Source organism: Labeo rohita, chromosome 4 (assembly GCF_022985175.1).
Source record: "Labeo rohita strain BAU-BD-2019 chromosome 4, IGBB_LRoh.1.0, whole genome shotgun sequence".
NCBI classification, from domain to species: domain Eukaryota; kingdom Metazoa; phylum Chordata; class Actinopteri; order Cypriniformes; family Cyprinidae; genus Labeo; species Labeo rohita.
The window spans coordinates 20641568-20657049 of record NC_066872.1 but is presented as its reverse complement, the minus strand read 5'-3'; the positions used below and the strand labels follow the sequence as shown (position 1 = coordinate 20657049).

The following is a 15482-nucleotide window of genomic DNA, read 5'->3' as shown; positions in this document are numbered from 1 at the left end:
AAGACTAACATATTTGGTACTAGCAAAAGTGTACATAAAGATGCATATAGCAAAGTTGATTTTAAATAGATATGCCGAATATGTATTAAATATAATATACAGTAGGCTAAAACTTTTATAAACAGACATTATAATTGTTTAAAACAATATTAAAACTGTTTACTGGATCTGGGTCTATGGTTATTATTTCAAATTTAACAAAACTAAAACTAGAAATATTTTTTTGTTTGTTTTCTTTGCATTCACTTCTGACATCAATAGTTTCATCATTCTCATCTTCAAAGTATTTTTTTGGCCCTGAAGAATCACTTTGTCATTGGATATACTGCATTAAATATATATTATCATAAACTATAAATGTGACCATGGACCACAAAACCAGTCATATGGGTCAATTTTTGAAACTGAGATTTATACATCATCTCAAAGTTGAATAAATAATCTTTCCATTGATGTATCGCCGACAATATTTGGCCGAGATACAACTGTTTGAAAATCTAGAATCTGAGGGTGCAAAAATTCTAAATACTGAGAAAATCGCCTTTAAAATTGTCCAAATTAAGTTGTTAGCAATGAATATTACTAATCAAAAATTATGTTTTGATATGTTTATGGTAGAAAATTCACAAAATATCTTCGTGGAACATGATCATTATTTAAAATTTGAATGTGTTTTACCATAAAAGAAAAATGGATCATTTTGACCTATACAATGTATTTTTAGCTACAAATATACTCTGCCACTCATGACTGGTTTTGTGGTCCAGGGTCAGAAATAGACAACTAACACCCATCTTCATTTAGTTTCTGGTAGTTTTAAGCTAGCCTCATTGTAACTATCTACATATTTATCTATTTAAAATTCATTTTTGATTCCTTTTATTCACATCCAACAAGCATCAACCTGAGAAAATGCTAAAACAAATTTAATAAATATCTCAAGATAAAATTCCAAGATAAAATTTTATGTATGAAAGGCCAACTTATTAGAAATGTCAGCATAAAACAATCTATATAACTATACTTTTTTAATGTAAATATAATTCTGACCCTGTGTGAAGTCCATCTTTTTCAGTTTTATTTGGTGGCTACATGCATTCATTATTCCTGACCCAAATCGATGGCACCATTTCAACTTCATTTGTCAACTCAAAAACCAAACAAAAACTTTTTAAAATACACTGTAAACACTTATTTGAAGACACTATTTTTAATAAACTAAATGTACAAAAAGTTTACATCTTATACAAAGTGTACCACGTTAATTAATGATTGCAGTGTGTTTGAAGGCAGCAAGGGTATAACAAACTTGTCATGAAATGGGAGTTTTACATACTTTTGCACACTCTCCACTACCTGAAAATTCTTCACAGTCAGAACAAATTAGAACCCATGAAGATTCCCAACTCCCTAGTGTGTATTCAAAGAATTATTCCAAAATCAGGAATCTCTTTTTGAGTATTTTTAAAGCACACCATCCATGGATAATCCATGAAAATCTGTGGTACTGGTTCTTCCATATGTTCTGATTCATAATCTTTAGATGTCCCTGAATAAAGACTTCAGTTAGAACTGGCTTCTTCATTTGTGGATCACTTATGTCAAAGGATTACATGGGCCTCTAGACAGTTTTTTTAACTGATCCAAGGAATTCTCAAATGGAAGAGATGAAAATAAATCCAAATTGCCATGGATGTTAGCATTTTCTCAAAGATGCACCAAACGATGAAAATTCTGTATATGTCTGGCTGTTAAAGCTGGGCAAAATATTTGACAAACTACAACAAAATAGAATCAACCAGATCATTCATCCTCCAATGGTATCCTGAACTAACTAAAATGTACACATAAAAAAAAAAAACACCCCAAAAAAAAAACATAAATTTGAGACTTCAACACGACTTTCAGGACAACAGGCCCAGTGTACGTTTTTAATTCACTCACCTGATGTTGCAAATACTCTGACAAAAACTTTGGTGTAGAGTTGCCACAGAAAAGACCAATCAACATTGGTTTCTTGCTGTACCCCAGCAACATACTAATGGGCCAAAACTAATCAAGCATAAACCAGCACAGATTCCAAGCTGGTTAGTGATGGTCCAGTCTGGTTTATGCTGGTTAGTGCTGGTATAGAGCTGGTCCAAGCTGGTTTATGCTGGTATAGCACTGGTCTAGCTAGTGGACCATTATATCCATGTTGTTCGCAAGCAACATGGAGCTGGTGATGATGGATCACCAACATGGTGGTCTTGCAGGGTTGAGTGTCAGTAGGCCTGTTTTCTTGGTTTTGGGGTCAAACATAGTTTTTGCTTGGATATTTCTCTATTTAACCCAATATAAGATTAAAACATGATATACTGAATTATATGATAACTTTTTTTCATTTGCTCGCTCTGCTGAAAGTAGAACTGAAAAATGTTATAGCTTTAGTTATGATTACATTAATCAATGTCACTGGTAAACTGGTAAAACGTTTCAAAGCATCAAAGGAATTGTCTCCTGTTTCATAAGATCTGTATAAAAAACGGGTAAAATCAGTTAAAGTGAGCTTGAGCACATTGCATAACAAGTTCATTTAGACATATGAAAAACAAAAAATAAAAGCTTATAGAAGCTTAATCATAAGCAGTTCATTCAATTACAGGTAATAACTGTTCAATAACAGAAGAACTCTTTCAAGGGGACAGTTAATAATAACTTGATAATGCAAGTTTAAAACTGAAAACTGTTGTTTTTAACCCTCTGGTTGTGTTTGGATTCCTGTCACACTTGTGGTGTTCCCAGTCAAAAATGACCAGACTCCAAACAATTGCTTATAAATCTGTCATTATGCTATATCACTAATGATTGGATTCGTTCTTGTTTCATTTAGGACTGTTTTTTTGTTTCTATTTGCATCTGATTAATCATAGGCCTCATTTATCCAAAAGTAGGCAAAACTGTACAAAAAACTGCACAAAGTTGCACAAAGTTACACTGGCCACTAAAAGTGAATGAGGAAGAATGAAAGTAGGAGAAACAACTAGTGTTCAGGAGCATTTTGTGCTTACAGACATAAAGGCCTTGGACCTGTGCGTGTATGGATGCACATATACATACATATATATACATGTATACTCACGCTATCTTACACCCACATAAACTACTGTGAGTATTATACCTATTTTATCCTACCTTGAACTGCATGCAATATGCCTTTATGATAACTCTCTCTGTGATAAACCTCTCACTCACATGCTCAAACTGCCTTGTCTTTAGAGGTTTTGAGGCTTTCATGTTCTCACAGAGTAGACAAAAGTTTTCAAATAAATGCTTTAGCACAGAGAGAGCTTCAGCTTGTTGTTTCATGATGTTGTCTCTCTTTGACGGTGTCAGTGTGCAGGATATATATAACTAAAATATAACAGTTTTGGTTTGTTGTTCCATGAAATGTTATACTTTAAATAATCTTAATGTGTTCTTTCTTGTATGTCACAATGGTCAGATTTAACAAGAACAGCATAAGTGTTACTTTGTTACCCCTTTTCAGAAAATAAAATTACTTAAAAATAGAGATCCTGTTTTTTGTGGTCTTCCCCATTCAATTTCAGTGGCTGGCCATTTTTGATGATTGTGACAATTTTGTATAGCATAATGACAGATTTATAAGCAGTTGTTTGGAGTCTAGTCATTGTTGACCGGGAACACCACAAGTGTGACTAAGGGAAAAAAAAAAAAACACAAAAAATTATGAGGATTCGAAAAAACACAACACAACCAGAGACTTTCATATTTATCTGGGAAGTCACATATGTCCAAATCCAGCTGTCTGTCACTGATTTCAAAAAGTACATATAGTAAAAGGTATGTCAGTGCAGTGAGGACCATGAAATATTATTAAAAATAGTGATAGCATGAACTTTCTGAGTTAAGTCAATGGCCAAGTGCCCAACTTACCATAATACACTAATAACCATAATAGTAACAGACTTCAGCAACCTTTGTACATGTACCATATGAAAGAAATAAAGTCAGGCTGGTTTGCAGTAAGTGAATATGATCATTTTTGCAGTTGTTTAATCATCATCTGGTGAGATACCGATTTCATCTAAAGGCTGTGTTGCTGTAAATAGTGGATGTGTTTCTGCTCACCTCTTAACTTCTTTTTTTTGTTGTTGTTGTTCCTCTTATTGTCAGTATATTGTCAGTTATTGTCAGTATTGTCTTTTTTGCTTGTTAACCGTAGGTGTCATCACTACTGCTCAATAATCATTTGTAGAGTGATTCTGCTTTATTTCACTAACTACAACACTATGCTACTCTCTATAGATCAAGACCATGTGAAAACTGAGCAGTGTTTGTTTAACACTGGGGATTTTACTGTGTTAACATGTAACCAGCAACATGTGTTTTTCCTTATTAAATAATTTAAAAATTAAATTAATTTGGAAAATTGTACAAACACAAACCACTTTTAAAAGAAATGTGATATGTAACACGTATCTTGCTGGGATCATACCAGCAACCAAAAGACAACAAATGCATGTCCACTAGCACACCTGCATCCTATGCTGGTACCTAGCATGCAAAACATACCTTATGCTGGTCCACCAGCACACCTTGCTGGAGACCAGCAATCCAGCATCCCAAGCTGTGGACCAGCAAACCATCATTCCATGCTGGTTACCAGCAAGCCAGCAACCTGCATCCCATGCAGGGATCTAGCATGCAAGACGTACTTTATGCTGGTCCAACAGTACACCTACTTACCGTGCTGGAGACCAGCAAACCAGCAACTAGCATCCTAAGCTGTGGACCAGCAAACCAGCAACCATCATTCCATGCTATGGACCAGCAAACCAGCAACCAGCATCCCCAGCTGTAGACCAGCAAACCAGCAACAAGCATCCCAAGCTGTGGACCAGCAAACCAGCAAACATTGTTCCATGCTGTGAACCAGCAACCCCCATCCCATGCTGGGATCCAGCATTTAAAACATACTTTATGCCGGTCCACTTGCCGTGCTGGAGACCAGCAAACCAGCAACTAGCATCCCAAGCTGTGGACCAGCAAACCAGCAACTAGCATCCCAAAGCTGTGGACCAGCAACCATCATTCCATGCTGTGGACCAGCAAACCAACAACCAGCATCCCAAGCTGTGGACCAGCAAACCAGCAACAAGCATCCCAAGCTGTGGACCAGCAAACCAGCAAACATTGTTCCATGCTGTGAACCAGCAACCCCCATCCCATGCTGGGATCCAGCATGCAAGACATTCTTTAGGCCGGTCCACTTGCCGTGCTGGAGACCAGCAAACCAGCAGCTAGCATCCCAAGCTGTGGACCAGCAAACCAGCAACTAGCATCCCAAGCTGTGGACCAGCAACCATCATTCCATGCTGTGGACCAGCAAACCAACAACCAGCATCCCAAGCTGTGGACCAGCAAACCAGCAACCATCATTCCATGCTGGGTACCAGCGAGCCAGCAACCCGCATTCCATGCTGGGATCCAGCATGTAAGACATACTTTATGCTGGTCCACCAGCACACCTACTTACCATGCTGGACACCAGCAAACCAGCAACCTACATCCCATGCTGGGATCCAGCATGCAAAACATACTGGTGATCAGCAGTGCTGGATTTTTCAGCAGGGACTAAATACTTTACAATACGTTTTTAGATAAATAATTTGGAACTTTGTGAAATCACAGCACTGACTGATAACTCTTTCAGAGACAACCCTGACAAAATAAATGCAAAATGGTATGGTCATAAATACTGCTTACATAAGTGGATAACATTATAATACTGTACATGCTGTTTTGAACAATAAACTGACCTTTGAAATGTCACACAGACAAAACATGTAAGGAAGAGTCCATGCACAGTATTATACTTAAATTTTCAAAAGCTTGATTTCCAAAGGCAGCAAATGTACAGGTTACTCAGCATGAGCATCAACATTCTCATCATCATCTCAGGTCTGGTTCAGGCCATAGTATCTCATGAACATCACACATTATGTTTGCTCTTGCCAGGCATGGGAAAATGCCATTGTGTGCCTTATATAAGACTGGATAGACTCCACAGACACATCTCCACAGGCATCCAGCATTGCTTGGTGTGAGTATTAATGTTAGTTAATAAAAATACAGTTGTTCATTGTTTGTTCATTGGCTGTACATATGAAGACGCAGGGGTATCGCTTTCAAATTTATCCACTCCAGTACCCGGTTTCAAAAAAATAGTGTGCCAAACGATGAAATGCTGATACAATTCAAAATATTTATTTATACAGTAAATGCGTCTGGACGGGCCCTTATAGTGCAAATAATGATTTATTTGGCCACTTTTGTATAAGTTTGTACAGAGTGACTTTTGAAAATTTAAGTGCTTACAGTTATGGGAAATGTGTGTTCGTGAAAGATATAAGGGTATGATCTTTTGTGCTAAAGAAACCAGTTTTGTGTGTAGGCAATCAAGAAAAACTAGCAGAGAAAAGTTCAAAAACCAAAAAACTGAATATAAACACATTAGAATATACTGTCAGTTATTGTACAGCAATAAATAATTCAGCCTCCTCTGCCAAAATGCATTACAGTATGGGTAATATCCTTATTTGTCATATCAAGTTTCTTAATTTTTCAACAAAAGACTTCCCCTAGACAGTCGACTCTCAGTTCTGCAAAAATAGAGCACATGTAAAAAGTGCTAGGCTACAAATCAGTTCAACAGTTACAAGTTCAAGGGTGTACAACATGTGCTACAGTACTTACTGCACACAGAATAATGAAAGTTTTCTCATCTAAAGTACTGCTACTCTGTACTGTAATTATACGGTACGTGCAACATGGTCAACTATAGTGCTTTGTATTTCATAGACAACAAATCTCCTTTGGCCCCATCCACTTAATTTTTATTTTCCTCTCCTCCTCTCCTATTCCTCGTTGTCTCGTGCTACTAGGATTCATTCTCCAAAACACAAAATCACCTATGCTCCTGTTTATATGATCCTTAGATTCTGAATCATCATCAATTTTGTGTCATCAATTTTGTTACTTAATTTTCAGACATGGATAAATGTGTGCTATTTGAGTTCATATTGTGATTCTTGAAATAATTATATTGTGTGTCTGTTTTTTTCTGAATGAGAACATGGTTAAACCTGTATAAAATTATGCCGTTTTTGTGTAGAGTTTTGCAGAAAACACTGAGCAAATAGAAACCTGTGTAAAAACAGGTGAAATGTGTCAAAAATTTGGGGTGAAAATGCATACTTTTAAACACACTAAACAACCAATATGTGGCAGTAAGTCACTTAATGAGTCAATGAGTTATTTATTGATTCATTCAAAATGCTGAACCATTCATTAGCAAAATACCACAGAGTTTTGCTTGGAGAATGTGCGATACTTTTGCTGTGATCCTTGTTTGGAACTTTTTTGGTGGTAAAACAGAACAAAACAGTAAATATTTCATCTAAAATGTAAGTAACATAACTACTTGACTAACTACACTGTAAAAAAAAAAAAAAAAAAAAAATTGTTGAGTCAACTTAAAATAATTTGTAATGTGCTGCCTCAAAATTTTAAGTTCAGTCAACTCAAAAAAAAGTTATTAAAAAAAGTTAACATTTCAAGTTATTCAACTTGAAATGTTAAATTATACTAAGTGACAACTTGGATATTTGAGTTGAATCAACTTAAAATTTTAAGGCATTTGGGTTACTTATCCATCTGTTAAGTTTAGCAAACACAAATATCTAAGTTGTTACTTAGTACAACTTAACATTTCAGGTTGACTAAACTTATTTTAGTTGACTGAACTTAAAATTTTAAGGCAGCAGGGTAACAAATTATTTTAAGCTGACTCAGCAAATTGTGTTTTATTTTTTACAGTGTACTTGTTTATTAAATTAAAATCAATGTAACAATTGCAATCATAAGAATATTCAGCAAAATAGCCCCCTTGCTATGTTACTGAACTGTTATGAATAAACTTCACATTTTGAATGTTTACCTCAGTGTATTTCTTCTTTATGTGTGCTGTTACTCTCATTTGGTAGGACTCTTGCTGTCTATGGAGGGTCAGAGAGCTCTCGGATTTAATCAAAAATATCTTAATTTATGTACCGAAGACGAATGAAGGTACACTTGGAAAAAAAATGCTCTTTCAACAAGAGATGAATCAAATTGTCAATCAGCATAGAACTACCAGTAGTGAATACAAAGCACCTGGGCTGATTTGCCACCTTGGAAATCCTTCTGGCTCTGCCACTGGTTGTGAGTTGGTCTTCCAAAGATAACATTTTTGCAGAGTAACTCATGTTACTTTAAAGGAGAAGTTCACTTCCAAAACAACAATTTACAAATAATTTACTCACCCCCTTGTCATCCAAGATGTTCATGTTTTTCTCTCTTCACTCATAAAGAAATCATGGTTTTTGAGGAAAGCATTTCAGGATTTTTCTTCATATAATGGACTTCAAATTTGAACTTCCAAAATATTTAAATATTTAAATGCAGCTTCAAAGGACTCCCAGCCAAGGAAGAAGGGTCTTATCTAGCGAAACGATCTGTCATTTAAAAAAAAAAAAAAATATATATATATATATATATATATTGTATACTTTTTAAGCACAAAAACTTGTGTAGGACAGGTTCTGGCATGCGTGTTCACGATGTACTATTGAATCATGTCGAAAGGTCACGTGGAACGTAGGCAGATCTACAGACCCAGGGTTTACAAAGTGAACGCGCAAAAACTAAGAAAGTGCAAGTAAGTCAAACATTGTTTACAAACAAAAAGGTACAACGTGTCAGACAATTCTGAAGTCTGAAAGAAAAAATAAGATTTTTTAGCCGGCGTACACAGATGATGAACTTGGATGTGATTCGTAGTAGTGATGGGAAGTTCGGATCATTTTACCGATTTTGAGTCTCGTTCAGCAAAATCCACAAATCTTTTTGAGTCATTTCGTTAATTTTAGCAAAATCAGCGTCACGTGACGTTAAAAATTATACAATTTTTTATTTTTTCAAAAGAAATGACAGATCATTTCGCTAGATAAGACCTTTCTTCCTTAGCTGGGATCGCTCAGAGTCCTTTGAAGCTGCATTTAAACTACATTTCGGAAGTTCAAAATCGGGGGCAAAATTGAAGTCCATTATATGAAGAGAAATCCTGAAATGTTTTCCTCAAAAACTATCATTTCTTTATAACTGAAGACAGAAAGACATGAACATCTTGGATGACAAGGGCGTGAGTAAATTATTTGTGAATTGTTACGTTGGAAGTGGACTTCTCCTTTACGGAAGTATTTCACTTCCAGAACAAAAAAGTTACAGATAACTTACTCACTCCCTTGTCATCCAAGATGTTCATGTCTTTCTTTCTTTCTTCAGTCGTAAAGAAATTATGTTTCTTGAGGAAAACATTTCACACACACTTGTGAAGTGTGCGTGAACTCCCATCTCGTTTTCCTCCCAAGCTTTAAAATCATCCTACATCGCTACAGAAGTACGACCCAGTGTTTACAAAATGAATGTGCAAAGATCAAATGCCCTTTACAAAAAAAAAAAAAAAAAAAAAAAGGTAAAACAGCAATGTAGGGCGATTTTGACGCTGAAGAAGAAAATGAGATGGGAGTTTTTCAACATAACCTAACTTGGATTACACAGACTACGTATGCGCATCTCAGAGATGAGACAGGACAAACATTTGAGGTTAAAAAGCATATAAAAAGTCAATTTGTTCAAAAAATGACAGATTGTTTTGCTAGATAAGACCCTTCTTCCTCGGCTGGGATCATTTCGAGATCTTTGAGGCTGCATTTAAACTGCATTTTGAAAGTTCAAACTTGTGGGGCACCATTGAAGTCCATTATATGGAGAACATTCCAAGAAACATAAATTTCTTATTGACTGAAGAAAAAAAGACATGAACATCTTGGATGACAAGGGGGTGAGTAAATTATCTGTATTTTTTGTTCTGGAAGTGAACTTCTCCTTGAGTGTAAACAGGGCCTTAATGACATACGGACTGAGGTGCTGCAACACGTTATCATTTCTCCTCGCAAAAGATGACTCCCGTGTTTTTTGAACCTTTGAATTACAGTTGGGACAAATAGCCACATGTCCTTCTCTGTGTTTCCGCTTTGGAAATGAATCAAAATTATCAAAAATCTAAAGAACAAAAATAGCAATGGGGTAAACAGCTGCCACTCCAGTGATGCAAATATACTATAAGTGTGATGATTTTTTTTTTTATTATTATTAGACTTAATTAGATGTCCTCCAACAGAGTGAATAGGCAGGTTTTTTCAGAAACTGCTGTATTCTGTACCCTCTTACCACACTCAGGAACACTGCAATGGGTTTTCAGAATGAGTTTGCAAATGATGCTTCAGGTCTCTTTGATATGTAAAACTTTCTTCACAGCAAAGACATTTGAAAGGCCTCTCTCCAGTGTGAACCCTCATGTGGACTTTAATGTTTTGTTTTTGAGTAAAATGCTTTCCACACTGAGGGCAGGAGAAAGGTTTCTCTCCAGTGTGAACCCTAACGTGAACCTTAAGAATTGATTTGTTTATGCACGTCTTTCCACAGTGATGGCACATGAAAGGCTTCTCTCCGATGTGAATTTTAACATGATCCTTAAGTTGTTTCCCATCTATGAAACTCATTCCACACTGATGACATACAAAACAGTTCTCTCTTGTATGAATTCTCATGTGCTGATAAAGGTTTACTTTACTTATGAAATTCTTTCCACACCCGCCACATGTGAATGGCTTCTCTCCAATGTGTACTCTCAAATGAATCTTAAGACAGTCTTTTCGTGAGTAACTCTTCCCACACAGTTTGCAAGGATAAGGCTTCTCTCCAGTGTGAATTCTCATGTGGGCACTGAGGTTTCCTTTTTGTGTAAAACTCTGTCCACATTGTTGGCAGATGAAAGGCTTCTCTCCAGTGTGAATTCTCACGTGGGCATTAAGGGATTCTTTACGTGTAAAACCCTGTCCACACTGAGTGCAAGTAAAAGGCTTCTGTCCAGTGTGACCTCTCATGTGGGCACTAAGGTGTCCTTTTTGTGTAAAATTCTGTCCACACTCTTGGCATTTGAAGGGCTTCTCTCTAGTGTGAATTCTCACGTGGCTATTAAGGGTTTCTTTACGTGTAAAGCTCTGTCCACACTGAGGACAAGTGAAAGGCTTTTCTCCAGTGTGAATTCTCATGTGGACTGCCAAGTTTTGTTTTTGAGAGAACCTCTTTCCACAATGATGGCAGGTAAAACAGCTGCTTGATTTGTTTTTCCGAGCTCTGTCTCCTGAGGAAGTCTTTTCAGTCGGTGTGGATTTTTCTCCATTCATAAAATCATTATGTTTCATACTCCAATCTTTCACGTCCACTTCATTCACTTCTTGACTCTCCTCTTTCAGTGCTACTAGGTCTAAGGCAGAAAAAACAGATACAAATTAACACCAGCTTAATGGCACAAAGCAACCTGAACGCATTAAAGCATGAGGGCCAGCAAAATTGCACATCATGTACACACCCAGACAAAACAAGAACTAGACCTTGGTCACACTGGCACACCCGTATGACAAAACAGAACATACACACACAAACATACACACTTGCACACAGCACTTCCTGTCTGTTATTGCTTGAATCTGTATTGTATAATATGATCTAGCTTTTTTAATACAGTTGAGAACGCTTTGGTAGTACTCTGACTTTTTGTGTCTGCTTTATTGCTCTCCCAGTATGCTGTGCTGCTGCTACTTTACACCACAGGGGTTAACTCAGTGGTTTGTTGTTAATGACTAATACCACTGAGACCACAAATAGTCCATATTAGCTCTTTTGACAATATTCTCTTGGATAACTTAATTATGTTTCCACTGGTGGCCAAGCATTCGTATTTAGGTCTTATCTATCCAACTTTTCTCAAACTTCAGATGGTTCAGATGATCAGCCAGTCCTATGATGTGTGAAAGGGGAAGGGCAACTCTGTCTGATGCAAATGTGAATGCTGCTCTAAAATGCTGACTACAAGCGAGTCTAAAGTGGATCACTTGCTTGGGGTCTTCCTTGCAGTTCCTCTGCCTGCACATAGCACATCCTCTGTTGTAAGAGGGACATCTTGCAAGTCCCATGCAGAGAGCCTGGAGCAGCCCATCAGCAGTAGATTAACAAGAGATGTTTCTATGGCTAGAATCTTCTGTTGGGCTTGTTCAGATGGTATCAAGACAACTGTCCGAAAAACGTTCAAGAGGAACTGGCATTTGGTGCAACTTTATAAACGACAGAGAGTCAATTGGCGTTAACACACTTGAACACTGTTGCCAAGGCTGTTTACTGTTGCTTAAACCACTGGGATCAGAATATTACAGACTTTGTCCTACAAAACTCATCTCCAAGTTGAGCTACTTTTTTTATTCAAGGTATCAGGGTAGGTAAGCTACCCTATATATATATATATATATATATATATATATATATAAAAACCTTAGAACAGCTGCATGTAATAAGTTTGCAGACTATTTTTAAAGATGATAATAGAAGGTACAAGACAAATGTCTAGTGGCAATTGATTACAAAAAAAAAAAAAGAGGCAGCAACTGAAAAGGCTCTATCACACTTAGTTTTTTAATGAAAACGAGGGACATATAGAACAGCCTTGTCAGAGGATCTTAAATGTCTACTAGATGATTAGGGAATAAAACAATCTTTAAAGGCTTACTCGACCCCAAAATTAAAATTTTGCCAACAATCACTTATCCCATGTTGTTCTAAACCCATAAAAGCTTTGTTCATCTTTGGAACACAATTTAAAATATTTTGGACGAAAACGGGGAGGTTTGTGACTGTCCCATTGACTGCCTAGTAAATACCACATTCTCCAAAATGGTGAAGCAGATGAGCCGAATTGTTGAATAAAGTCGTTACTTTTATTTTCTTTGCATACAAAAAGTATTCTTGTCACTTAAGAAAATTCTGATTGAACCACTGATGGCAGATGGAGTATTTTGATGATGCCTTTCATACTTTTCTTGGTCTTGTCAGTGGTACTTACTTGGTAGTCAATGGGACAGTCACAAGCCTCCTGGTTTTCATCCAAAATATCTTAAATTGTGTTCCGAAGAGGAATTACACTTTTACGGGTTTGGAACGACATGGGGGTAAGTGATGAATTACAAAATTTTCATTTTGTGGTGGAGTAACCCTTTAAGAAAATAAAAAGCTTGATCATTTAAGAGCTTTAAAAACAAACAGCAAAATCTTAATTTGGATTAAAAAATTGCTACTGAATATAAAAAAAGGAACTAATGTTAGTATAATTAAAAACTATGCAAGTTATGATTAAATCATCATTTACTGTTATTTATTCTATGTGTTCATAAACATTTTTCACGCTCTGAATTCTGTAAGGCTGAATATTTTTATCTCAAATGTTTTTTACACATTACACAAAAAGTAAAAAATAAATAAATAGATGTTTTTGTAGTGAATGCTTTTTAACACTTTCCTGTGGCATCTGGTGCATAATAATTCTGCTTAAATTGTGTTCTAAATAGAAAAATCATGTTACAAATATATCATTGTAAAACTGGAAGGAAACGGTAAGATATGCACTTTTTTTTTTAAATGTTTAGTCAGTAACACGCTGAATTAGACAACTATTAATACTGAAAAAAATATTTAGGTATAGGTCTTCTTCCATTAAAACTAAAAACTAGATACATGTACATAGAGTCTTCCACAGATTGAGTTTTACAAAGGGAATTGTGTGCAACTTCTGGCATACACATAAGTTTTATAAATCTGAAAACTTTCATGCTCACATGAGGCCGCCGGACAATGAGTTCAGCTTCGAGCATGAAAACCAACCTGTTTGTTCCTCAGAATCTTCCTGTTTGACTCTGAATGCTTCTTCAATCTTCATGTCTTCACTCTCTTCTTTAATAAAAGCCATCTTTATAATAGTGTCACATGGATTGCTCGGTTGTTTTTCTGTTTTGACACTTTGTCCTGGTTAAGATGAGAATAATTAACAAAAAGAAAAATAAATCCAAACTAAAATCTCTGAGTGTGTCTCAATCAGCTCCCTAGTTTAGTAGTCAGCACACTGGTAAGAGAGTTAAAGAGCTTAAAAGCCTAGATAAGACAAAAACAACAAAACTAGCAGTCAAAATACTAAAAGGAGACAAATTAAAGACAAGGTTCATATTTGTATTAAGATTTATATTGGGCATTTTCTGAATTGTAGATTGCAGATTACACTTTAAAGAAACATTTGAAGTTGGCTTGTCAAAGTTGTCGTTACACATGTTGATGTTTGTTGTTCTTGTTGCATTTACACAGTGGTGATCAGCAGGTGTCGTCAGCGTGCGGTGATTCGAGCGATTCAAAATAGTGAATCATTTAGAGAAACAATTAATGCAGTTGACTCGAAAAAAAAAAGTTTCGGAAAGCCGCTTCTCTCATCCCTACTTGCCATTGACTGCATTCTTGTGTATGATAAACTGATTCACGATATAAGGTGCAAAATTAGACGCAAATTTTCTGTTACTTACCCGTGGTGGCGCTTATACTCACACAAAATCTTCATTTATGTCACAAGATAAAACATTACAGTGCTTAATTCGATCATAATTAATTCTACAGTTGTATAAACACTTCTCTAAACGAACTGTATTGATTTAAACATTAAATGATTAAAAGCGCAAACCTTTCTTCAGCCGAATCACAGGCACAGAAACGCGGCGGCGCCGCATTATGACGTCACATCGCCAGACCAAAATAGTAGTGATGAACGATTCGTTCATTTTGAACGAATCTTTAATGTGACTCTGGACGAACGAGTCGTCTCGGGGAGTGATTCGTTCAGTCGCGCATGCGCAACATCTTATTAGGTTCTGTACTGGAATTAGTTTACCTGTTTCGAGTCTTCGGGTTTTAAGAGTCGTTTGTTCACCTTATGGGGCTGTCACGTGATGAACGAACGACTCGAACCCGAAGACTCGAGAGATGAACTAATCAATTCTCTTCCCGGCTCAGACTGCATTGGTTAGCTAATTGGGCTGTCAGGTGATGAACGAACGACTCAAACCCGAAAACATGTCAGATAAGAGGCGAGGTGAGAGAATCATAGACTATAGGCCCAGGAAAACAATGAATTAATATTTTCTGTTTCTTATAGCATTATAGTTTTGTTTTAAGTGTGATTAACGTTTGTGTAAGCGGTAGATGTGTTAGGGAGGTAACAGGTAACATTTAATTATATTTTGCTAAAATGAACGGAAATGACTCGAAAAAAGATTCGTTAATTTTGCTGAACGAGACTCAAAGGTCCGAGTCGGTAAAATGATCCGAACTTCCCACAGTACAAAATAGAAGTCCTGCTCAAACAGACCAACTATGAAAAGTATATGGCAGAGGAATTCAGAGGTGAATTCTTTGCGAAATACAGGTACATCTTTAAATACATGTTG

At 36.3% G+C, this 15482-nt stretch overlaps 1 protein-coding gene across 2 annotated transcripts; it reads right to left on the bottom strand.

The window, feature by feature from the left end:
- Positions 1–10268: 10268 nt before the first annotated feature.
- On the bottom strand, positions 10269–14755 carry LOC127164206 (gastrula zinc finger protein XlCGF8.2DB-like). Of its 2 annotated transcripts, none has more exons than XM_051108003.1 (3): positions 14720–14755; positions 13879–14019; positions 10269–11434 (listed from the first exon to the last, which is right to left on the bottom strand). In XM_051108003.1, exons 2-3 carry the CDS (start codon positions 13961–13963, stop codon positions 10341–10343), a joined length of 1179 nt encoding a protein of 392 aa, XP_050963960.1. In that variant the 5' UTR covers positions 13964–14019; positions 14720–14755; the 3' UTR covers positions 10269–10340. The 2 variants fall into 2 exon arrangements, with proteins under 2 accessions (XP_050963960.1, XP_050963959.1); XM_051108002.1 differs by having other exon boundaries at positions 14565–14750.
- Between the last annotated feature and the right edge of the window lie 727 nt (positions 14756–15482).